This window comes from Scardinius erythrophthalmus (assembly GCF_964197995.2).
Source record: "Scardinius erythrophthalmus genome assembly, chromosome: 13".
In the NCBI taxonomy this organism is placed as follows: domain Eukaryota; kingdom Metazoa; phylum Chordata; class Actinopteri; order Cypriniformes; family Leuciscidae; genus Scardinius; species Scardinius erythrophthalmus.
Genome location: NC_138233.1, coordinates 5565342 through 5589528, shown reverse-complemented (window position 1 = coordinate 5589528; position 24187 = coordinate 5565342). Strand labels below are relative to the sequence as shown.

Below are 24187 nucleotides of genomic sequence, written 5' to 3'. Positions count from 1 at the left end.
CACTCGCCATGGAAGCCGGAGGACAATGGCGCGGATGGGAGTACTGGTGGATTTCTCTGTGTTTCTCTTTGCTTGTGAGCCTCGGGCAGCAAGGTTCAGCGCAGATAAGATACTCTGTTCCAGAAGAGGTGAAAGAGGGATCTGTCGTCGGAAATTGTGCTAAGGATTTGGGTCTTGATGTCAGTACATTAGTGGAAAGACGGTTCCGTATTGTGTCTGGATCGAATGACGCTCTTTTCCAGGTAAATCAGAACAATGGCATCTTGTATGTGGATAAGCACATTGACAGAGAGGAGGTGTGTGATGGAAATAGCGCCTGCTTGATTAATTTGAAAATAGTCGTCGAAAAGCCTCTCGAGGTCCATTATGTGGAAGTTGAAATAACAGATGTGAATGATCACTCTCCATCTTTCCCCGATAAAGACTTCTTTCTAGAGGTTGCGGAAAACACTGTAACTGGAACACGATTTGAACTTCAAACTGCTCGAGATCTGGATGTGGGAGTTAATTCAGTTCGATTTTACCAGCTGAGTAAAAATGGGCATTTTGATTTGGAAATCAAAGATAGTGTATACGGAGATAAAACCCCTTTCTTAGTATTACAGAAACCATTAGACAGAGAAACCACTCAAATACACAGGTTACTACTGACTGCAGTAGATGGCGGAAGTCCACCAAAATCAGGCATTCTTAATATCACTGTCTTTGTTTTGGATGTAAATGATAACCGCCCCATATGCAGTAGTGATACATTAACAATAACATTGCGGGAAAATGCAATTATTGATACTGTAGTGACAATTATAAATGCAAGTGATGCAGATAATGGTCCGAATGGTGAAGTAGAATATACATACGGTAGAAATATGAAGCCAAAAATACGTGAGATATTTCAGTTAGACCAGGCCACTGGTGAAATACGTGTTAAAGGCTTGATTGACTTTGAAGAAAATGAAATCTACAGTTTGATAATAAGGGCATCAGACAAAGGGATTCCTCCTATTAACACTGATTGTCAGCTCATCATTAAAGTTGAAGATGTAAATGACAATAAACCAGAAATACAAGTAACATCTCTTTCAAATGTAATTTTGGAGGACGCAAAAATTGGAACAGTTATTTCTCTTATAAGTGTAAGTGATAAAGATTCTGGGATTAATGGAAAAGTTGTGTGTCGCCTGTCTGACAATGTGCCATTTGAGTTAAAACAGTCTGTTCAGGATAACATGTATTCCCTTGTAACGAAAGAACGTTTAGATCGAGAGTTAGTGTCCGAATATGATATAAAAATAACAGCAACAGATTTAGGCAACCCTTCTCTGTCGGCTTATAAGACTATGATTGTACAGGTGTCAGATGTAAATGATAACATCCCAGATTTTTCTGCAAATCCTCTTGAGCTTTATTTAACTGAAAACAACCCTCCAGGCGCTTCTATATTTTCTGTCAGTGCCTCAGACAAAGATATTAATGAAAATGCTGCCATAACTTATCATATCATAAGAGGTGGAGGGACACAGAACGACATGGCGTCTGTCATGAATATTAATTCTGACACTGGTGTTATTCACGCGCTAAAGAGCTTTGACTTTGAAATGATAAAAACGTTTCAGTTCCATGTGCTCGCTAAAGACTCTGGAAGTCCGTCTCTGAGCAGTAACGTGACAGTGAACGTGTTTATTCTGGATCAGAACGACAATGTTCCAGTGATCTTATATCCAGTCAGCGCTAACGGTTCTGCTGAGGGTGTGGAAGAGATTCCCCGGAATGTGAACGCTGGTCATTTGGTGACTAAAGTCAGAGCCTATGATGCAGATATAGGATACAACGGCTGGTTATTGTTTTCACTGCAGGAAGTTAGTGACCACAGTCTCTTTAGTTTGGACCGCTATACAGGACAGATAAGAACCCTTCGCTCATTCACAGAAACAGACGAGGCCCAGCATAAACTGCTCATACTGGTCAAAGACAATGGGAACGTTTCACTCTCAGCAACAGCGACTGTGATTGTCAAAGTTGTGGAGCCCAAAGAGGCTTTTGCAGCTTCTGATGTTAAACACGCAGTAAAAGACGAGGAGGAAAACGACGTGACATTTTATCTGATCATCACTTTGGGCTCGGTTTCAGTGCTTTTTGTCATCAGCATCATCGTGTTGATTGTAATGCAGTGCTCTAAATCTACAGACTATTCGTCCAAGTATTTACAGGACACAAATTACGACGGGACTCTGTGTCACAGCATCCAGTACAGATCTGGAGACAAACGTTACATGTTAGTTGGACCCAGAATGAGTATCGGCTCTACAATAGCGCCAGGCAGTAATAGGAATACTCTAGTGATACCAGATCGCAGGAGGAGAGATTCTGGAGAGGTAAGAATAACCAATTAATTCTAATTACAGTCACCCTGTTTGTTTGATACTTTTGTACGTTATAATTGCAAAATGGTATGCTTTTACATGGTATGGTTTCAAAACGCAAAATCACGTTAGTTATCCTCCTCTGATTGACAGCTTTAAGAGTGTATTGCTAGTGACATTAGCTTGCAGGGAGCTGTTCGCTGCTTTGGTGCTGAAATTAGATGCATTTTCTCCAGAATAACTTTAATTGTCAAAGGCCTAATTTCTGACACATACAAATCCTCAAACGCCTTTTTTTCAATGTCATGAAATCATTACAAAAACTGCAACTGCCAGTCATCATAAATGACTGAAAAGATGTAAACAGTAATTCATAATTTCTCGTATGCTTTTTTTCACGTGTTTTTCATAGTTTTGGCATTATTAGATGTAAATACAAACTTTTTCCTATATAAAGTTTTATTTACATTTAAAGTATAAATGTATTTATCCAGGGTAGGTCTTTAATGTATCTTGTCCATAATGCGTTTAATCTCCTATATTTTAGGTTATGCACTGTAATGCATTCTTTTTCGAAGTCGTAAGTAAAACAAAGATTATTAAAGTGCTATTTCAGTTTTTCTACTTCAGAATTTTTGCTTCATTGTGTTACCGTTTCTTTGTAATTATTTGTTAAATTTAGTAGCACTTTCTGAGGGAAATTTGTTTCAAATTAAATAGTAACATTAAATTTTTATAATGGGATTTTAACATTAAGTGACTTTTGTAATGGGCTCGACAAGGGAATGCAACACTTTCAGCTTTATTCATAACCTTTAAGAGATGAGTTTAAATGAACATAACCGCTCGGTGTCAGTATTACTCTATGATATGCCGGGGAGATTATGCCCTGCCCTTGATGGTGACATGCGCAGTGTTGTATTAGCAGCCGGTGTGAGGCGAATAAAATTATTGTGGTTATGGTGGATTGACGATACGACGTAGGACGCCATTTGAACTATTTACCTGATTTGTGACACTACACCGTTTATCCTGTTGTGAGTAATTACGGACGATACATGTCTGGTCCTGGAATACTTTTGCTGTAATCGCTCGCGATGGATAAGGATGGACAAAGGCGCAGATGTGGGTACTGGTGGATTGCTTTGTGTTTGATGCTGAATTGTAAGCAGCCTGTTTCAGCACAGATCAGATATTCTATTCCAGAGGAGGCGAAAGAGGGATCACACGTGGGAAATATTGCTAAGGATCTCGGTCTTGATGTCAGTTCGTTAGAGCACAGACGATTTCGTATTGTTTCTGGATCTAAGGACATCTTTTTCCAGGTAAATCAGAACAATGGCATCTTGTACGTTCATAAGAAAATCAACCGAGAGGAGATTTGTGATGGAAATGGCGCATGTTTGCTAAGCTTGAAGATTGCAGTTGAAAATCCACTCGAAGTTCATTATGTTGAGGTTGAAATAACAGATATAAATGATCACTTCCCTTCTTTCCCAGAAAAAGACGTACACGTAGAAATTGCAGAAAACACAGTAAAAGGCACTCGCTTCGATCTTCCAACCGCGAGAGATTTAGATGTTGGCGTTAATTCCATTCGTTCCTATCGGCTCGGACAAAACGATCATTTTGACATAGAGATAAGAGACAGTGAATATGGGGATAAAAATCCTTTTCTGCTTTTACAGAAACCCTTAGATAGGGAGAATCAAGAGAAGCACATCTTAACTTTGACTGCAATTGATGGTGGAAATCCACCAAAATCAGGCACTTTAAATATAACTGTCACGGTCCTTGATGTTAACGACAACCGCCCAATATGCAACCGAGACACGTACACTATTACGTTAAATGAGAACGTCTCTCCCGGTTTTATGGTAACATTTGTTAATGCAACTGACCCAGATGAGGGCGTTAATGGAGAAGTTGAATATACTTATGGTAGAAATGTGCAGCGAAAAGTACATGATGTTTTTGATTTGGACAAGGTGACAGGTGAAATACGTGTCAAAGGCAAAATAGATTTTGAAGAGAACGAAATTTATAGTGTAAATATAAAAGCATCTGATAAGGGACGCCCTCCAATGCATACTGACTGCAGAGTTATCATTAAGATTATAGATGTCAATGATAATGAACCTGAGATTGAAGTCACGTCGCTTTCTAGTATTGTTTCTGAAGATGCAAAACCCGGGACAGTCATTTCTCTTATAAGCATAACGGACAAAGATTCGGGGATTAACGGTAAAGTTGTTTGTAGCTTGTCAAAGAATGTGCCATTTGAGTTGAAACCATATGTTCAGCAGAATATGTATTCGCTAGTAACAAAAGAGAGTTTGGACCGGGAGGTTGCGTCCCATTATGACATTACAGTAACCGCTACTGATTTAGGCAATCCAGCTCTTTCAGCGTCAAAATCTCTAAGCGTAGAGGTGTCAGATGTTAACGATAATACACCGCAATTTCCCCACAGCCCTCTTGAGATTTACCTGTTTGAAAATAATGCACCTGGAGAGTCAATATTCTCTGTCAGCGCCACTGACAAAGACAAAAATGAAAATGCCCATATCACTTATAATATTATAAGAGGCGATCAGACACAAAGCGATATGACTTCATTCCTCAATATCAATTCTGAAACGGGCGTAATTAGCGCTCTCAAATGTTTTGACTTTGAAACGGTAAAAAAGTTCCAGTTCCAAGTTATTGCTACAGACTCTGGAAGTCCGTCTCTGAGCAGTAACGTGACAGTGAACGTGTTTATTCTGGATCAGAACGACAACGTTCCAGTGATCTTATATCCAGTCAGCGCTAACGGTTCTGCTGAGGGTGTGGAAGAGATTCCCCGGAATGTGAACGCTGGTCATTTGGTGACTAAAGTCAGAGCCTATGATGCAGATATAGGATACAACGGCTGGTTATTGTTTTCACTGCAGGAAGTTAGTGACCACAGTCTCTTTAGTTTGGACCGCTATACAGGACAGATAAGAACCCTTCGCTCATTCACAGAAACAGACGAGGCCCAGCATAAACTGCTCATACTGGTCAAAGACAATGGGAACGTGTCACTCTCAGCAACAGCGACTGTGATTGTCAAAGTTGTGGAGCCCAAAGAGGCTTTTGCAGCTTCTGATGTTAAACAAGCAGTAAAAGACGAGGAGGAAAACGACGTGACATTTTATCTGATCATCACTTTGGGCTCGGTTTCAGTGCTTTTTGTCATCAGCATCATCGTGTTGATTGTAATGCAGTGCTCTAAATCTACAGACTATTCGTCCAAGTATTTACAGGACACAAATTACGACGGGACTCTGTGTCACAGCATCCAGTACAGATCTGGAGACAAACGGTACATGTTAGTTGGACCCAGAATGAGCATCGGCTCTACAATAGCGCCAGGCAGTAATAGGAATACTCTAGTGATACCAGATCGCAGGAGGAGAGATTCTGGAGAGGTAAGAATAACCTGATCATTATAATTACGGTCACCCTATTGCTTAGATTATTTTATTTTTTTAGTCATTATAATTGTAATTTCTCCAAATTGTTATAATTTTACAGAGTTGTGATTTTCATAGTGCAAAACTTATTCGGTACTTTGTTTGTTTGACATCTTTGTGTGATCGTATAACAGCTCGCGGGGAGCTGTCCGCTGCGTTGGTGCTGAAACGAGATGCAGTTCATTGAGAATTTGTCAAAGGCGTAATTTCTGTGTCATTAAAAATGTTTAAATTGCCTGTTTTTGATGTCATTAAAACATTTTCAAAAGCATCATTGTTAGTCGTCAAAAAATGCAGAAAGGATATAAACTTAAATCTACTTCTTGTTGATTTAAATCTTTACTTATTGTAGATTTGCATCGTTTCAGTATTATATATGACTGACAGTGATGATTTCAAGTATTATAATGTTTTTAAGTATTTTAAACCACTTGGTGTCGGTGTTGCACTAGCATTTGTCCAGGATCTTGAGTCCTGCCCCTGATGATGACGTGAATAGGGCTGTATTGTTTCTTTAACACACACACACAAACACACTGAAGGCTCGGGATGAATCGACAATACGCTACTGACGGCACTTAAAGACTGGTTTCATATTTTGTAATTTGCTCATGATGTGCTTGCCATAAACATTCTACTACGGCCTCTAATAATCGAGGATATATACAGTTGCCTTTAGAGAAAGCGCTTATAAACCGCTCGCGATGGAAGCCGGAGGACAAAGGCGCAGATGGGAGTACTGCTGGATTGCTCTGTGTATTTCTTTTCTTCTTGACTCCGGACAGCAGGTTTCAGCTCAGATAAGATATTCAATTCCAGAAGAAGTGAAAGAAGGAACCGCTGTGGGAAATATTGCTAAGGATTTGGGTCTTGAAGTAAGTAGCTTGGTGGACAGGCAGTTTCGAATCGTTTCTGGATCAAAAGAGGAGCTTTTTCAGATAAATCAGGAAAATGGCATTTTGTACGTTAATAAGAAAATCGACAGAGAGTCTTTGTGTGCTGGCAGCGGTGTTTGTATGGTGAATTTAAAAACCGTTATTGAAAATCCTCTCGAGATACATTATGTGGAAGTAGAAATATTAGATGTAAACGACCACTCTCCTAGATTTCCTGATAAAGAGCAGCGTCTAAGAATTTCTGAAAATACACTGCCTGGTGCTGATTATCAGTTACAAGCTGCCAGAGATCCCGATTCTGGGACTAATTCGGTTCGGTCCTATAAATTAATTCCTAATGATCATTTTGAAATTCGAGTTAGAGAAAGTGACGAGGATAAAATGCCATTTTTAGTCCTGAAGAAGGCTGTTGATAGAGAGATTACAACGACATACAAGCTGCTTCTAACCGCAGTTGATGGAGGCAATCCTCCAAAATCTGGGTCTGTTAACATTACAGTTATTATTCTAGATACAAATGATAACCGCCCTGTCTTTGGTCGAGAGACATATTCTGTGACATTAGAAGAGAACTCTGCTATTGGCACTGTGGTTCTTCGAGTAAATGCTACTGATATGGATGAGGGCACAAACAGTGAAATCGAATACAGTTTTGCGACGTTAAACAGCAAAGTGCATGATGTTTTTGAGCTCGATCAGATCACAGGTGAAGTACGTGTAAAGGGGAAGGTGGATTTTGAAGATACTGAAGTTTATAAACTGGATATTCAGGCATCAGATAAGGGTCATCCGTCAATGTCTGCAAACTGTAGAGTTGTCGTTAAGATTATTGATGTGAATGACAACCGGCCAGAGATTGAGATTACGTCACTTTCTAAGAACATCCCTGAAGATTCTAAGCCTGGAACGGTCATTTCTCTCATCAGTGTGACTGATAAAGACGCCGGGATCAACGGTAAAGTGATTTGTCAGTTAAACAAAAATATTCCTTTTGAGCTAAAGCCTTCCTTCAAAGACAATATGTATTCTTTAGTAACAAAAGATCGGTTAGATAGAGAAACTGATTCACAGTATGAAATTACAATTACAGCCTCTGATTTAGGACAGCCGTCTTTGACTGCATCGACCACACTTAGCGTTCAGATTTCTGATGTGAATGATAATGCTCCAGTATTTTTAATAAATCCTCTAGATCTTTACTTAGTAGAAAATAATGCTGCCGGTTCGTCTATAATTTCAGTAAGCGCCTCTGATAGAGACAGTGCTGAAAATGCCGCGATATCGTATCACATAATTAGAGGTGATGGAACACAGAACGATTTGTCGTCTTTCTTGAATATAAATTCCGAAACAGGCGTTGTTTATTCGCTAAAGAGCTTTGACTTTGAAACGTTAAAAACATCTCAGTTTCATGTGCTCGCTACAGACTCTGGAAGTCCGTCTCTGAGCAGTAACGTGACAGTGAACGTGTTTATTCTGGATCAGAACGACAACGTTCCAGTGATCTTATATCCAGTCAGCGCTAACGGTTCTGCTGAGGGTGTGGAAGAGATTCCCCGGAATGTGAACGCAGGTCATTTGGTGACTAAAGTCAGAGCCTATGATGCAGATATAGGATACAACGGCTGGTTATTGTTTTCACTGCAGGAAGTTAGTGACCACAGTCTCTTTAGTTTGGACCGCTATACAGGACAGATAAGAACCCTTCGCTCATTCACAGAAACAGACGAGGCCCAGCATAAACTGCTCATACTGGTCAAAGACAATGGGAACGTGTCACTCTCAGCAACAGCGACTGTGATTGTCAAAGTTGTGGAGCCCAAAGAGGCTTTTGCAGCTTCTGATGTTAAACACGCAGTAAAAGACGAGGAGGAAAACGACGTGACATTTTATCTGATCATCACTTTGGGCTCGGTTTCAGTGCTTTTTGTCATCAGCATCATCGTGTTGATTGTAATGCAGTGCTCTAAATCTACAGACTATTCGTCCAAGTATTTACAGGACACAAATTACGACGGGACTCTGTGTCACAGCATCCAGTACAGATCTGGAGACAAACGGTACATGTTAGTTGGACCCAGAATGAGTATCGGTTCAACAATAGCGCCAGGCAGTAATAGGAATACTCTAGTGATACCAGATCGCAGGAGGAGAGATTCTGGAGAGGTAAGAATATTCAGTTCATTATAATTACGGTCACCGTATTTTTTTTTTTTTTTAATCTTATATTATTCGTTATAACTAATTTCTGCAAGCTGCTCTGTTTTTACAGAGTTGTGATTTCATGGCGCAAAAACTTGTTCAGTATTTTTTTACATCTTTGTCTGATCGTATAAGTAACAGCTGGCAGGGAGCTGTCCGTTGCTTTGGTGCTGAAACTAGATAGAGTTCTTTGGGAATTTATTGAAGGCGTTTTGTGTGTGTGTGTGTGTGTGTGTGTGTGTGTGTGTGTGTGTGTGTGTGTGTGTGTGTGTGTGTGTGTGTGTGTGTGTGTGTGTGTGTGACATTAAAAATGTTTAAACTACTTGTGTAGGATGTCATGAAAACATTTTCAAACGCAACACTTTTAGTTGTCGAAAATTACTGAAAGTTTGTAAACTTAAATCTACTTCATTTTGATTCTAATATACTTCTCACAGATTTACGTTTACATCATTTCATTATTATTTACAACTGTCAGTAATGATTTTAAAAATGTTTTTAAGTATTTTAAACCACTTGGTGTCGGTGTTGCACTAGCATTTGTCCAGGGTCTTGAGTCCTGCCTCTGATGATGACGTGAATAGGGCTGTATTGTTTTTTTCACACACACACAAATACACACTGAAGGCTCGGGATGAATCAACGGTTCGCTACTGACGGCACTTAAAGACTGGTTTCATATTTTGTAATTTGCTCATGATGTGCTTGCCATAAACATTCTACTACGGCCTCTAATAATCGAGGATATATACAGTTGCCTTCAGAGAAAGCGCTTATAAACCGCTCGCGATGGAAGCCGGAGGACAAAGGCGCAGATGGGAGTACTGCTGGATTGCTCTGTGTATTTCTTTTCTTCTTGACTCCGGACAGCAGGTTTCAGCTCAGATAAGATATTCAATTCCAGAAGAAGTGAAAGAAGGAACCGCTGTGGGAAATATTGCTAAGGATTTGGGTCTTGAAGTAAGTAGCTTGATGGACAGGCAGTTTCGAATCGTTTCTGGATCAAAAGAGGAGCTTTATCAGATAAATCAGGAAAATGGCATTTTGTACGTTAATAAGAAAATCGACAGAGAGTCTTTGTGTGCTGGCAGCGGTGTTTGTATGGTGAATTTAAAAACCGTTATTGAAAATCCTCTCGAGATGCATTATGTGGAAGTAGAAATATTAGATGTAAACGACCACTCTCCTAGATTTCCTGATAAAGAGCAGCGCCTCAGAATTTATGAAAATACACTGCCTGGTGCTGATTATCAGTTACAAGCTGCCAGAGATCCCGATTCTGGGACTAATTCGGTTCGGTCCTATAAATTAATTCCTAATGATCATTTTGAAATTCGAGTTAGAGAAAATGATGAGGATAAAATGCCATTTTTAGTTCTAAAGAAGGCTGTTGATAGAGAGATTACAACGACATACAAGCTGCTTCTAACCGCAGTTGATGGAGGCAATCCTCCGAAATCTGGGACTCTTACTATTAATATTACTGTTCTAGACATAAATGATAATCGACCTGTATTTAGTCGAGAGACATATTCTGTGATATTAGAAGAGAACTCTGCTATTGGCACTGTGGTTCTTCGAGTAAATGCAACTGATATGGATGAGGGCCAGAATAGTGATATTGAATACAGTTTTGCGACGTTAAACAGCAAAGTGCATGAAGTGTTTGAGCTCGATCAGATCACAGGTGAAATACGTGTAAAGGGGAAGGTGGATTTTGAAGATACTGAAGTTTATAAACTCGATATTCAGGCATCAGATAAGGGGCATCCTCCCATGTCTGCAAAGTCTAGAACTGTCATTAAAATTATTGATGTGAATGACAACCGGCCAGAGATTGAGATTACATCACATTCTAAGAACATCCCTGAAGATTCTAAGCCTGGAACGGTCATTTCTCTCATCAGTGTGACTGATAAAGACGCCGGGATCAACGGTAAAGTGATTTGTCAGTTAAACAAAAATATTCCTTTTGAGCTAAAGCCTTCCTTCAAAGACAATATGTACTCTTTAGTAACAAAAGATCGGTTAGATAGAGAAACCGATTCACAGTATGAAATTACAATTACAGCCTCTGATTTAGGACAGCCGTCTTTGACTGCATCGACCACACTGAGCGTTCAGATTTCTGATGTGAATGATAATGCTCCAGTATTTTTAATAAATCCTCTAGATCTTTACTTGGTGGAAAATAATGCTGCCGGTTCGTCTATAATTTCAGTAAGCGCCTCTGATAGAGACAGTGCTGAAAATGCCATGATATCTTATCACATAATTAGAGGTGATGGAACACAGAACGATTTGTCGTCTTTCTTGAATATAAATTCTGAGACAGGTGTTGTTTATTCGCTAAAGAGCTTTGACTTTGAAACGTTAAAAACATCTCAGTTCCATGTGCTCGCTACAGACTCTGGAAGTCCGTCTCTGAGCAGTAACGTGACAGTGAACGTGTTTATTCTGGATCAGAACGACAACGTTCCAGTGATCTTATATCCAGTCAGCGCTAACGGTTCTGCTGAGGGTGTGGAAGAGATTCCCCGGAATGTGAACGCAGGTCATTTGGTGACTAAAGTCAGAGCCTATGATGCAGATATAGGATACAACGGCTGGTTATTGTTTTCACTGCAGGAAGTTAGTGACCACAGTCTCTTTAGTTTGGACCGCTATACAGGACAGATAAGAACCCTTCGCTCATTCACAGAAACAGACGAGGCCCAGCATAAACTGCTCATACTGGTCAAAGACAATGGGAACGTTTCACTCTCAGCAACAGCGACTGTGATTGTCAAAGTTGTGGAGCCCAAAGAGGCTTTTGCAGCTTCTGATGTTAAACACGCAGTAAAAGACGAGGAGGAAAACGACGTGACATTTTATCTGATCATCACTTTGGGCTCGGTTTCAGTGCTTTTTGTCATCAGCATCATCGTGTTGATTGTAATGCAGTGCTCTAAATCTACAGACTATTCGTCCAAGTATTTACAGGACACAAATTACGACGGGACTCTGTGTCACAGCATCCAGTACAGATCTGGAGACAAACGGTACATGTTAGTTGGACCCAGAATGAGTATCGGCTCTACAATAGCTCCAGGCAGTAATAGGAATACTCTAGTGATACCAGATCGCAGGAGAAGAGATTCTGGAGAGGTAAGAATTACCTGTTCATTATAATTACGGTCACCGTATTGCTTTGATTTTTTTTTTTTTTTTTAGCCATTATAATTGTAATTTCTCCAAATTGTTATAATTTTACAGAGTTGTGATTTTCATAGCGCAAAAAACTTATTCAGTACTTTGCTTGTTTGACATCTTTGTCTGATCGTATAACAGCTCGCGGGGAGCTGTCCGCTGCGTTGGTGCTGAAACGAGATGCAGTTCATTGAGAATTTGTCAAAAGCGAAATTTCTGTTTCATTAAAAATCTTTAAATTACCTGTTTTTGATGTCATTAAAACATTTTAAAAAACATCATTGTTAGTCGTCAAAAAATACTGAAAGGTTATAAACTTAAATCTACTTCATGTTGATTTAAATCTTTACTTATTGTAGATTTACATCGTTTCAGTATTGTGACTGTGATGATTTCAAGTATTATGATGTTTTTAAGTATTTTAAACCACTTGGTGTCGGTGTTGCACTAGCATTTGTCCAGGATCTTGAGTCCTGCCCCTGATGATGACGTGAATAGGGCTGTATTGTTTTTTTCACACACACACAGGGCCGTGCACAGACTTTTTGAGGGGCATGTGCTGAAACTAAAACAAGGGCACACCCCTCCCATTTTCAATAACACAAAATAATAGTCTCAAAAGCTTTAGATTTATTCACGATTAATAACAATCATCATAATAATAATATAGATAAACATGGTTTTAAGGGCTTCTTTAAACCTAACAGCAACCTTCAGTGGGCCAGGGATGTTGGTCTCTTGAAGGTCTGAAAATGAAAAGCAATGAAAAAAAAAATAGTGTGAAAAGTACAGTTGCAGTGAAAAGCATTTCTGAAGGATCACGTAACACTGAAGAGTACTGAACTGGAGTAATGATGCTGAAAATGCAGCTTTGATCACAGAAATAAATTACATTTTAAAATATATTCAAATAGAAAACAGTTATTTTAAATTGTAAAAATATTTCACAATATTACTGTTTTTGCTGTATTTTGGATCAAATAAATGAAGCCTTGGAATGAATTAAATCATGAATTACATTCTGCATGATAAAATATGAAGATTTCACAGTGATCTTCTGTAAAAAAAAATGTAAGTCACTACTACAATATTACTGTAGTAAAACCATGTGAGGACGAGCGGAGAGTATAGAATACTATAGATTAAAAAATTAGCTAGATAATACGTGCATATTAACAGCCTTGAATTAACCATAACATGATTAGTCTAAATGTTAATAAATTAGGTGTATATCAGCAATCATAAATCAAAGAAGAAATGTCTTACTTCTTAGAAATATATGTTACCTAGGTGACGAGGATCACTCGTCGCTTTGTGTAAGTTCCAGTACGAAACAGCGCGGGGGCGCACCTGTTATTTTTCCGATGGTAAAAACAAATTATATGTTGTTGTATTACTTATCAGTATCTAGTTTTTTACAAGCGAATGTGTGAAAATGTGCATTTTTTGTCCGTCATTAAAACGGCGCCGGCGGCATCACATTACATTTTCATCAACAGGTTATAACCAACTAGTTTGTTGTACCTATATGGGCGCTCAGTTTTTCCTTCTGTAAAATACATTTGGCCAAAATCGCATTTTATAAAAGATGAAAGGCTACTGTATGCACAGGCTATTTAAGTGTCTATGTATTGGCTATGACTAGATGGCAAATGCTAGCCATACCTCTCAGTCTCAGGCGACGTCCCACATGTCTCAGTGAGTCAGACATCAAATAAATAAAATATTAGCCTTTATAGACAGTGTTTAGTAGTAGCCTATTTATTCAAACAACAAGATATTTATTTACCCTTCGCAAAACTTCGTTCAGCTGCTGTATACTGTGCGGCTGCTGTGGAACTTCAGTTGATTCCGTGAATATAGAGGGGGCGGAGTTATCAGCATACTGACAGCTTGAGGATTGAATACGATTTACACAAGTTCATTTTAAGAACTTTCATTGGCTAAATATTTGTAAGACAGACGGACGTAAATGGTAACCAATAGCATTGATAAAAAAAAAAAAAAAAAAAAAAACACCACCCAAAAAAGGGCACTTCGGAGTGTCAGGGCAAAAAGGGCATGTGCTCTGCACAGGTTGAGCCCTACCTGTGCACGACAAATACACACTGAAGGCTCGGGATGAATCGACGGTTCGCTACTGACGGCACTTAAAGACTGGTTTCATATCTTGTAATTTGCTCATGATGTGCTTGCCATAAACATTCTACTACGGCCTCTAATAATCGAGGATATATACAGTTGCCTTCAGAGAAAGCGCTTATAAACCGCTCGCGATGGAAGCCGGAGGACAAAGGCGCAGATGGGAGTACTGCTGGATTGCTCTGTGTATTTCTTTTCTTCTTGACTCCGGACAGCAGGTTTCAGCTCAGATAAGATATTCAATTCCAGAAGAAGTGAAAGAAGGAACCGCTGTGGGAAATATTGCTAAGGATTTGGGTCTTGAAGTAAGTAGCTTGATGGACAGGCAGTTTCGAATCGTTTCTGGATCAAAAGAGGAGCTTTTTCAGATAAATCAGGAAAATGGCATTTTGTACGTTAATAAGAAAATCGACAGAGAGTCTTTGTGTGCTGGCAGCGGTGTTTGTATGGTGAATTTAAAAACCGTTATTGACAATCCTCTCGAGATACATTATGTGGAAGTAGAAATATTAGATGTAAACGACCACTCTCCTAGTTTCCCTGAAAAGGAGCAGCGTCTAAGAATGTATGAAAATACACTGCCTGGTGCTGATTATCAATTACAAGCTGCCAGAGATCCCGATTCTGGGACTAATTCGGTCCGGTCCTACAAAATAAGTCCAAATGATCATTTTGAAATTCGAGTTAGAGAAAGTGATGAGGATAAAATGCCATTTTTAGTCCTGAAGAAGGCTGTTGATAGAGAGATTACAACGACATACAAGCTGCTTCTAACCGCAGTTGATGGAGGCAATCCTCCGAAATCTGGGACTCTTACTATTAATATTACTGTTCTAGACATAAATGATAATCGACCTGTATTTAGTAAAGAGACATATTCAGTGACATTAGAAGAGAACTCTGCTATTGGCACTGTGGTTCTTCGAGTAAATGCTACTGATATGGATGAGGGCCAGAATAGTGAAATCGAATACAGTTTTGCCACGTTAAAAAGCAAAGTGCATGATGTATTTGAGCTCGATCAGGTCACAGGTGAAATACGTATAAAGGGGGAAGTGGATTTTGAAGATACTGAAGTTTATAAACTCGATATTCAGGCATCAGATAAGGGGCATCCTCCCATGTCTGCAAAATGTAGAGTCGTTATTAAAATTATTGATGTGAATGACAACCGGCCAGAGATTGAGATTACGTCACTTTCTAAGAACATCCCTGAAGATTCTAAGCCTGGAACGGTCATTTCTCTCATCAGTGTGACTGATAAAGACGCCGGGATCAACGGTAAAGTGATTTGTCAGTTAAACAAAAATATTCCATTTGAGCTAAAGCCTTCCTTCAAAGACAATATGTACTCTTTAGTAACAAAAGATCGGTTAGATAGAGAAACCGAGTCACAGTATGAAATTACAATTACAGCCTCTGATTTAGGACAGCCGTCTTTGACTGCATCGACCACACTGAGCGTTCAGATTTCTGATGTGAATGATAATGCTCCAGTATTTTTAATAAATCCTCTAAATCTTTACTTAGTGGAAAATAATGCTGCCGGTTCGTCTATAATTTCAGTAAGCGCCTCTGATAGAGACAGTGCTGAAAATGCCGCGATATCGTATCACATAATTAGAGGTGATGGAACACAGAACGATTTGTCGTCTTTCTTGAATATAAATTCCGAAACAGGTGTTGTTTATTCGCTAAAGAGCTTTGACTTTGAAACGTTAAAAACATCTCAGTTTCATGTGCTCGCTACAGACTCTGGAAGTCCGTCTCTGAGCAGTAACGTGACAGTGAACGTGTTTATTCTGGATCAGAACGACAACGTTCCAGTGATCTTATATCCAGTAAGCGCTAACGGTTCTGCTGAGGGTGTGGAAGAGATTCCCCGGAATGTGAACGCAGGTCATTTGGTGACTAAAGTCAGAGCCTATGACGCAGATATAGGATACAACGGCTGGTTATTGTTTTCACTGCAGGAAGTTAGTGACCACAGTCTCTTTAGTTTGGACCGCTATACAGGACAGATAAGAACCCTTCGCTCATTCACAGAAACAGACGAGGCCCAGCATAAACTGCTCATACTGGTCAAAGACAATGGGAACGTTTCACTCTCAGCAACAGCGACTGTGATTGTCAAAGTTGTGGAGCCCAAAGAGGCTTTTGCAGCTTCTGATGTTAAACACGCAGTAAAAGACGAGGAGGAAAACGACGTGACATTTTATCTGATCATCACTTTGGGCTCGGTTTCAGTGCTTTTTGTCATCAGCATCATCGTGTTGATTGTAATGCAGTGCTCTAAATCTACAGACTATTCGTCCAAGTATTTACAGGACACAAATTACGACGGGACTCTGTGTCACAGCATCCAGTACAGATCTGGAGACAAACGGTACATGTTAGTTGGACCCAGAATGAGCATCGGCTCTACAATAGCGCCAGGCAGTAATAGGAATACTCTAGTGATCCCAGATCGCAGGAGGAGAGATTCTGGAGAGGTAAGCGCCCTTCAACTTATATAAAGAAATTTGAGTTTTACCATCTGTTAGTGTTGATGTGTTTTGCGGTTTTCGCTTGATATTATTCAGTTTTTTTCCGTGGAATTAAATAAGACTGGTTAATGAATTTATTGGTGAATGAACAATAAATAAATAGTAATTTTGTATTCCAGGCCAATAATCTGTAAAGAGCGTATGTGGTGCTGTCCATGGTGCTGAACGCTCTCATCCTCTTTCAGGGTCGCTGACCATTTATTTCTCATTTTTAATGTTTAGTATTTAAATCTATTTATATAAAAGTTTGATCTTTAATATTTATTTCTCAAATATAACTTATTGGTTAGTGAATCTCAAAATGTACATTACTATATTAGTTTTCACCGGACGGTGTCAGTGTAATATAAGGAGAAAGAGGTTTCGTCCTTCCCATCGGTTCACCATGCGCAGGTCTGTTTTCTTCTGGGCAGTGGGTGAACACGAAACGGCAACCACGACGGTCTTCCGTCGTAAAATAACCATACAATCGTTGTGTTTGTGTTATTTATAAGACATATTACAAGAAATGGACGTTTACGCTCGTACGCTGAATTGATACTTGCAAGCAAGACTGCTTTAGTGAAATCGTTTAACATGGAATCCGGAGGACAAAGGCGCAGATTGGAGTACTGGTGGCTTTCTCTGTGTTTCTCTTTACTGCTGTGTTTCAAGCAGCAGATTTCAGCTCAAGTAAGATATTCTATTTCAGAGGAGGTAAAAGTGGGATCTATTGTGGGAAATATTGCTAAGGATCTGGGTCTCGAGATCAACGCTTTAGAGGACAGACGATTTCGTATTGTTTCTGGGTCTGAGGAAACGCTTTTCCAGGTAAATCAGAACAATGGCATTTTGTATGCGCATAAACGGATCGACAGAGAAGAGCTGTGTGACGGAAACACGGCTTGCATTGTGAACATTAAGACAGTTGTGGAAGATCCTTTAGAGGTCCATTATGTAGCAGTTGAGATTACGGACGTGAATGATCATTCGCCCAGTTTTCCAGAGAAAAAGCAGAGAGTCGAAATTGCAGAGAGCACCCAGCCAGGAGCGCGCTTCCAGTTACAAGCGGCGCGTGATCCAGATATTAGTGTAAATTCTGTGCGATCATACAAACTGAGCCAAAACGAACATTTTGACTTAGAAATACGGGACAGGGGCGACGAAAAAAATCCATTCCTGCTTTTACGGAGACCTCTGGATAGAGAAAACCAAGCTGAACATAATTTAATATTAACAGCTGTTGACGGTGGAAGTCCGCCCAAATCAGGGGTATTAAATATTACTGTCACGGTTCTCGATAACAATGACAATCGCCCTGTATTTAGCCAAGAGGTTTACACTGTTAACTTACAAGAAAATGTGCCAGCTGATACCGTTGTAATTAAAGTTAATGCTACTGATATTGACGAGGGGTTGAATGGTGAAGTGCGATATAGCCTAGGTGGCAATCTAAACAGTAAAGTTAATAACATTTTTGTGTTGGACAGTGTCTCAGGGGAAATTCGAGTTAAGGATAATATTGATTTTGAAAACGTTGAGGTGTACAGACTAGATGTATTTGCGTCTGATAAGGGGACACCTCCAATGACAGTAGACTGTAGAGTTATAGTGAAAATCTTAGATGTGAACGATAACACCCCTGAAATAGAGATTACGTCACTCTCTAATATTATCCCAGAAGATTCAAAACCTGGAACTGTAATTTCGCTCATTAGTGTGTCAGATAAAGACTCTGGTGCAAACGGCAAAGTTGTATGCACTTTGTCGTCTAATGTGCCATTTGAACTCAAACCGTCTGTTCAGCACAATATGTATTCCTTAGTATCCAAAACGGTTTTAGACAGAGAAGCCATGTCTCATTATGAGATCACAATAATTGCGACAGATCTAGGTCAACCCACTCTGACCTCAATTAAAACTTTAACTGTACAGGTGTCTGATGTGAATGACAACAGTCCGGAATTTATTCAAAATCCCCTCGAACTATATTTAATGGAAAATAACGTACCAGGTGCCTCTGTATTCTCAGTAACTGCGTTTGACAAAGACGTAAATGATAATGCTTTAATTTCATATCATCTAATTAGAGGTGCCGGGACGCAAAATGACATCGCTTCATTCCTCAACATTAATTCAGAAACCGGCGTAATTCATGCCCTAAAATTTTTTGATTTCGAAACTGTTAAAACGTTCCAGTTTCATGTGCTCGCTAAAGACTCTGGAAGTCCGTCTCTGAGCAGTAACGTGACAGTGAACGTGTTTATTCTGGATCAGAACGACAACGTTCCAGTGATCTTATATCCAGTCAGTGCTAACGGTTCTGCTGAGGGTGTGGAAGAGATTCCCCGGAATGTGAACGCAGGTCATTTGGTGACTAAAGTCAGAGCCTATGATGCAGATATAGGATACAACGGCTGGTTATTGTTTTCACTGCAGGAAGTTAGTGACCACAGTCTCTTTAGTTTGGACCGCTATACAGGACAGATAAGAACCCTTCGCTCATTCACAGAAACAGACGAGGCCCAGCATAAACTGCTCATACTGGTCAAAGACAATGGGAACGTTTCACTCTCAGCAACAGCGACTGTGATTGTCAAAGTTGTGGAGCCCAAAGAGGCTTTTGCAGCTTCTGATGTTAAACACGCAGTAAAAGACGAGGAGGAAAACGACGTGACATTTTATCTGATCATCACTTTGGGCTCGGTTTCAGTGCTTTTTGTCATCAGCATCATCGTGTTGATTGTAATGCAGTGCTCTAAATCTACAGACTATTCGTCCAAGTATTTACAGGACACAAATTACGACGGGACTCTGTGTCACAGCATCCAGTACAGATCTGGAGACAAACGGTACATGTTAGTTGGACCCAGAATGAGTATCGGCTCTACAATAGCGCCAGGCAGTAATAGGAATACTCTAGTGATACCAGATCGCAGGAGGAGAGATTCTGGAGAGGTAAGAAAATGACTCCTACATCTGTGTATTAGTTGAAGGAAACAGTTTTAAGACACACTTCGGTTGCTGTCCATGGTACTGAAGCTGCTCAGGTTTATTTATAATTTAGACTTAATTGTTATGGTAAAAATAATTGTTTACATTGCCAAAGCATAGCAATATTAAATATGCAAACATATAATCGTTGAAGAAAGATATATAATAGTAATAGTAATTGTAATAGCAGATCCCAGGTGGGGAGATTCTGGAGAGGCAAGCAAGTTTTTTTTTTCTTTCTTTTTTTCCTGTATGATCTGGGGAAAGATATGGGCATGTATGTATTGTATGTATTGAAAATGTATTGTATTTTTGCTGTAGCCAATTGGCAATAGAATGTGATGCATTACAGCTGTGAGATCGCGAGGTGTCAGTGTAATCCTATAGTACGGCTCATGACGTCAAATACTGTTATTCCTCCCCTTCGCATTTAATGCTCGTGTATCCTGCTCGTCAGTGGTTCTAGTGTATTCTTGCTTTTGCTTTTCAGCGATTCGAGTTTTTTCGGCAGTAAGTGTAAACCTTTAGAGGGAAAAGCAATGATTAATATAGTCGACAGAGTGTAGCAGAGGAATTGCCAGGATCCTTGTCTGTGTTATCTTCAAAATGGAACAAAGAAGATTCGCGCAATGGCTGAAGGAGCGCGCAAAATTCACTCTAATGGCTGCATTGCTTGTGTTTGGTGCGGTGGCACGAGCGCAAATTCAGTACTCCATCTCAGAGGAGCAGAGGGACGGAGCTGCTGTGGGAAATATCGCGAAGGATTTGGGCATAGATCACAGAACCTTAAAAGAGCGAGGATTTCGCATCGTCTCAACCTCAGGCCAGTCAATGTTCACTGTGAATAAGAACGACGGTGTCTTGTATGTAAACGGCAAGATAGATAGAGAGGAGATATGCGAGAGAAGCACTCCGTGTTTAATCAATCTGAAAATCGCATTAGAAAATCCACTTGAAATCCACTATGTAACTGTTGAGATTTTGGACGTAAACGACCACGCGCCGAGTTTTCCGGAAAGCGAGATGCATTTAGAGATTGGGGAATCTGCCCTCCCCGGTGCGCGCTTTCAGCTTGAGGCTGCGCGCGATTATGATAGTGGCAGCAATTCTGTGCATCATTACAAACTCAGTCACAATGATAATTTCCGACTTGAAGTCAAAGATCGCGGAGAAGACGGTAAAATTCCTATTTTGATTTTACAAAAGCCTTTAGACCGTGAGGTTATTCGAAACATTAATTTGCAATTAATTGCTGTTGATGGGGGAAAGCCTGCCAAGTCTGGGACAATGGAGATAACAATTAATGTTTTAGATGTAAATGATAACTTTCCTGTTTTTACAAAAGAGGTTTATTCAGTCATGCTTAGTGAAAATGCGCCCATAGGTACAACTGTGATACAGGTCAACGCCACAGATTTAGATGAGGGCCCAAATGGTGAGATAGTTTATTCATTTGGTAAAAGTGTTAATAGTAAAGTACGAAAGCTGTTTGATATTAACAACATCACTGGTGAAATAACTGTAAAGGGACTATTGGATTATGAGGACAAAGACAGCTATGAGATTGATATACAAGCATCTGACAAAGGATTAATTCCCACAATTACGGATAAGAGCGTGACCATAAAAATAGTTGATGTAAATGATAATGTTCCTGAAATAGAGGTGACATCATTTTCCAACTCCATTCCAGAGGATTCTAGACCTGGTACTACAGTGGCTTTGATTAGTGTATTTGATTTAGATTCTGGACTCAATGGCAAAGTCTCTTGTTCTTTAGAAGATGACATGCCTTTCAAACTAATACCTTCTTCACAGCATAGTACATACTCATTAGTTTCCACATCACCATTAGACAGGGAAACTAAATTTCAGTATGACATCACAATAGTTGCAAAAGATTCAGGACAGCCATCACTGTCTTCTGTTAAAACTATAACTGTTCTGATATCAGATGTAAATGACAATAGTCCAGAATTCTCATTCTCTCCGTATGCGTTTTATGTGATGGAAAATAATGTCCCAGGCAAATTATTATTTTCTGTCTCTGCTTCTGACAAAGACTCAAATGAAAATGCTGTAGTTAGCTATCATATATGGAGAGAAAATACAGAGGAAAACAAATACACGTCTTTCATTAATATTAACTCTGAAAATGGGGAGATTTATGCACTAAAGAGCTTTGACTTTGAAACTGTAAAAACTTTCCAGTTCCAAGTTATTGCTACAGACTCTGGAAGTCCGTCTCTGAGCAGTAACGTGACAGTGAACGTGTTTATTCTGGATCAGAACGACAACGTTCCAGTGATCTTATATCCAGTCAGTGCTAACGGTTCTGCTGAGGGTGTGGAAGAGATTCCCCGGAATGTGAACGCAGGTCATTTGGTGACTAAAGTCAGAGCCTATGATGCAGATATAGGATACAACGGCTGGTTATTGTTTTCACTGCAGGAAGTTAGTGACCACAGTCTCTTTAGTTTGGACCGCTATACAGGACAGATAAGAACCCTTCGCTCATTCACAGAAACAGACGAGGCCCAGCATAAACTGCTCATACTGGTCAAAGACAATGGGAACGTTTCACTCTCAGCAACAGCGACTGTGATTGTCAAAGTTGTGGAGCCCAAAGAGGCCTTTGCAGCTTCTGATGTTAAACACGCAGTAAAAGACGAGGAGGAAAACGACGTGACATTTTATCTGATCATCACTTTGGGCTCGGTTTCAGTGCTTTTTGTCATCAGCATCATCGTGTTGATTGTAATGCAGTGCTCTAAATCTACAGACTATTCGTCCAAGTATTTACAGGACACAAATTACGACGGGACTCTGTGTCACAGCATCCAGTACAGATCTGGAGACAAACGGTACATGTTAGTTGGACCCAGAATGAGTATCGGCTCTACAATAGCTCCAGGCAGTAATAGGAATACTCTAGTGATACCAGATCGCAGGAGGAGAGATTCAGGAGAGGTAAGCAAATGACTCCTACATCTGTGTATTAGTTGTAGGAAACAGTTTTAAGACACATCTTGGTTGCTGTCCATTGTACTGAAGCTGCTCAGGCTGTTGTTTCAGATGGAACATTCTTAGTGTCCTCTCTCTCATATTCAGATTTACTTGTCATTTAGACTTAATTGTTATGGTAAAACTATTTGTTTTACATTGCCAAAGCATAGCAATATTAAATATGCAAACTTATAACCGTTGAAGATATCTATCTATCTATCTATCTATCTATCTATCTATCTATCTATCTATCTATCTATCTATCTATCTATCTATCTATCTATCTATCTATCTATCTATCTATCTATCTATATATATATATATATATATATATATATATATATATATATATATATATATATAAAACTGCACTAATAAAATATAAGTAGGAATAGAGCAACTTGTCTTATTCTTTCCTTTTTATGTATGATGTACAATATCTTATCTCTTCTCCAGTCATGGTCCTATTCCAATGATTGTCCTTTTGTTGAGGCAGGACTTGCATATCTTGCATCGTGGTTTGAGCTTCTCCAAGTAGAAATGAAATGTGTCCTCCTTTCTGTATCTGATTGTTGTGGGTTGTGAAGAAAGGAATAATGTCTTCCTAAAATATGTGTAATTAAAGCATATTGTTAAAAAGTGGATTTTTTTTTCCATTTTGTTTGTTTGCCAGGTCTGTCTGTGTCGGCCGCCTCTATGGAGAGATTGTGTTGTCCACTTGTCTGTAAATGGTCAGGGTTTTTAGGGTCTGTTGGTATTCTGCTAATTTATTATGCTGATAATATTTCAATTTACTTTAAGCTCTTGCTTCTGTTCAATGCTTTAGACATTTATCTTTTTGTTTAAAATTTTTGCTTTGGTCTAGCTGGGATTTGTGCTATGTGGATCAGCTGGACATGTTTTAAAATGTAAAGTCAGTTCTAAAACAAACTGGCCGAGAGGACTTCTCTCTGTGGTCGGATATTGGTGGTTCTGGGCTTTGTGATGTCTGTGTATCACTACTATTTAGGTGGGCATGGAATTCCAAGGCTTTTTTTATTTAAATTATGTGTGGATACTGTTCTAATTATGCTCTGCATGCATTATTTAGATATTTACATTGTAATATAGTTTTGCAGAATTCTTCCTGCAGAGTCTCTAATGGTTGTGTGTTCTATTTAGTGAACGGATGGTTTGTGAACAGACCCCAGACCTCACATCCAGTGGGACAGTTTCTGTTATATATTTCATTATTTTTATCCAGATTCTGATTGGATTGTAAATCGATATTCTTCTTAACAATAAAACTATCTTCATGCATTATCCCTCGGATTGTTCACAGCCTTGTTGAGGTTTCCTGTGTTTCTGATGCTTATACCGTTGTTTTCTCAGTG

General features: G+C 39.4%; 6 protein-coding genes across 7 annotated transcripts in view; all 6 read left to right on the top strand.

The window, feature by feature from the left end:
* LOC308700557 (protocadherin alpha-C2-like) overlaps positions 1-24187 on the top strand; it is a gene marked incomplete at its 5' end in the record, with an annotated part of 181177 nt that overhangs the window by 27372 nt on the left and 129618 nt on the right. The window lies entirely within an intron of this gene.
* On the top strand, positions 9-5830 carry LOC308701251 (uncharacterized protein; the record flags this gene model as incomplete). The annotated part of the gene is made up of 2 exons (XM_081383449.1): positions 9-2376; positions 3447-5830. 2 exons carry the CDS (start codon positions 9-11, stop codon positions 5828-5830), a joined length of 4752 nt encoding a protein of 1583 aa, XP_081239575.1.
* On the top strand, positions 6565-8946 carry LOC308700565 (protocadherin alpha-8-like; the record flags this gene model as incomplete). Its single annotated transcript, XM_081382226.1, has 1 exon — positions 6565-8946. One exon carries the CDS (start codon positions 6565-6567, stop codon positions 8944-8946), a length of 2382 nt encoding a protein of 793 aa, XP_081238352.1.
* Positions 9748-12129, top strand: LOC308700567 (protocadherin alpha-3-like; the record flags this gene model as incomplete). The annotated part of the gene is made up of 1 exon (XM_081382228.1): positions 9748-12129. The coding sequence occupies one exon, from the start codon at positions 9748-9750 to the stop codon at positions 12127-12129; it is 2382 nt and encodes a 793-aa protein (XP_081238354.1).
* LOC308701247 (protocadherin alpha-6-like) overlaps positions 14424-24187 on the top strand; it is a gene marked incomplete at both ends in the record, with an annotated part of 59620 nt that continues 49856 nt past the window's right edge. Inside the window, 2 exons of the mRNA XM_081383445.1 lie at positions 14424-16787; positions 21336-22097. Coding sequence (XP_081239571.1) covers positions 14424-16787; positions 21336-22097 — 3126 coding nt within the window. The remainder of the gene's footprint in view (positions 16788-21335; positions 22098-24187) is intronic.
* LOC308700568 (protocadherin alpha-2-like) lies at positions 17412-19784 on the top strand (the record flags this gene model as incomplete). The annotated part of the gene is made up of 1 exon (XM_081382229.1): positions 17412-19784. One exon carries the CDS (start codon positions 17412-17414, stop codon positions 19782-19784), a length of 2373 nt encoding a protein of 790 aa, XP_081238355.1.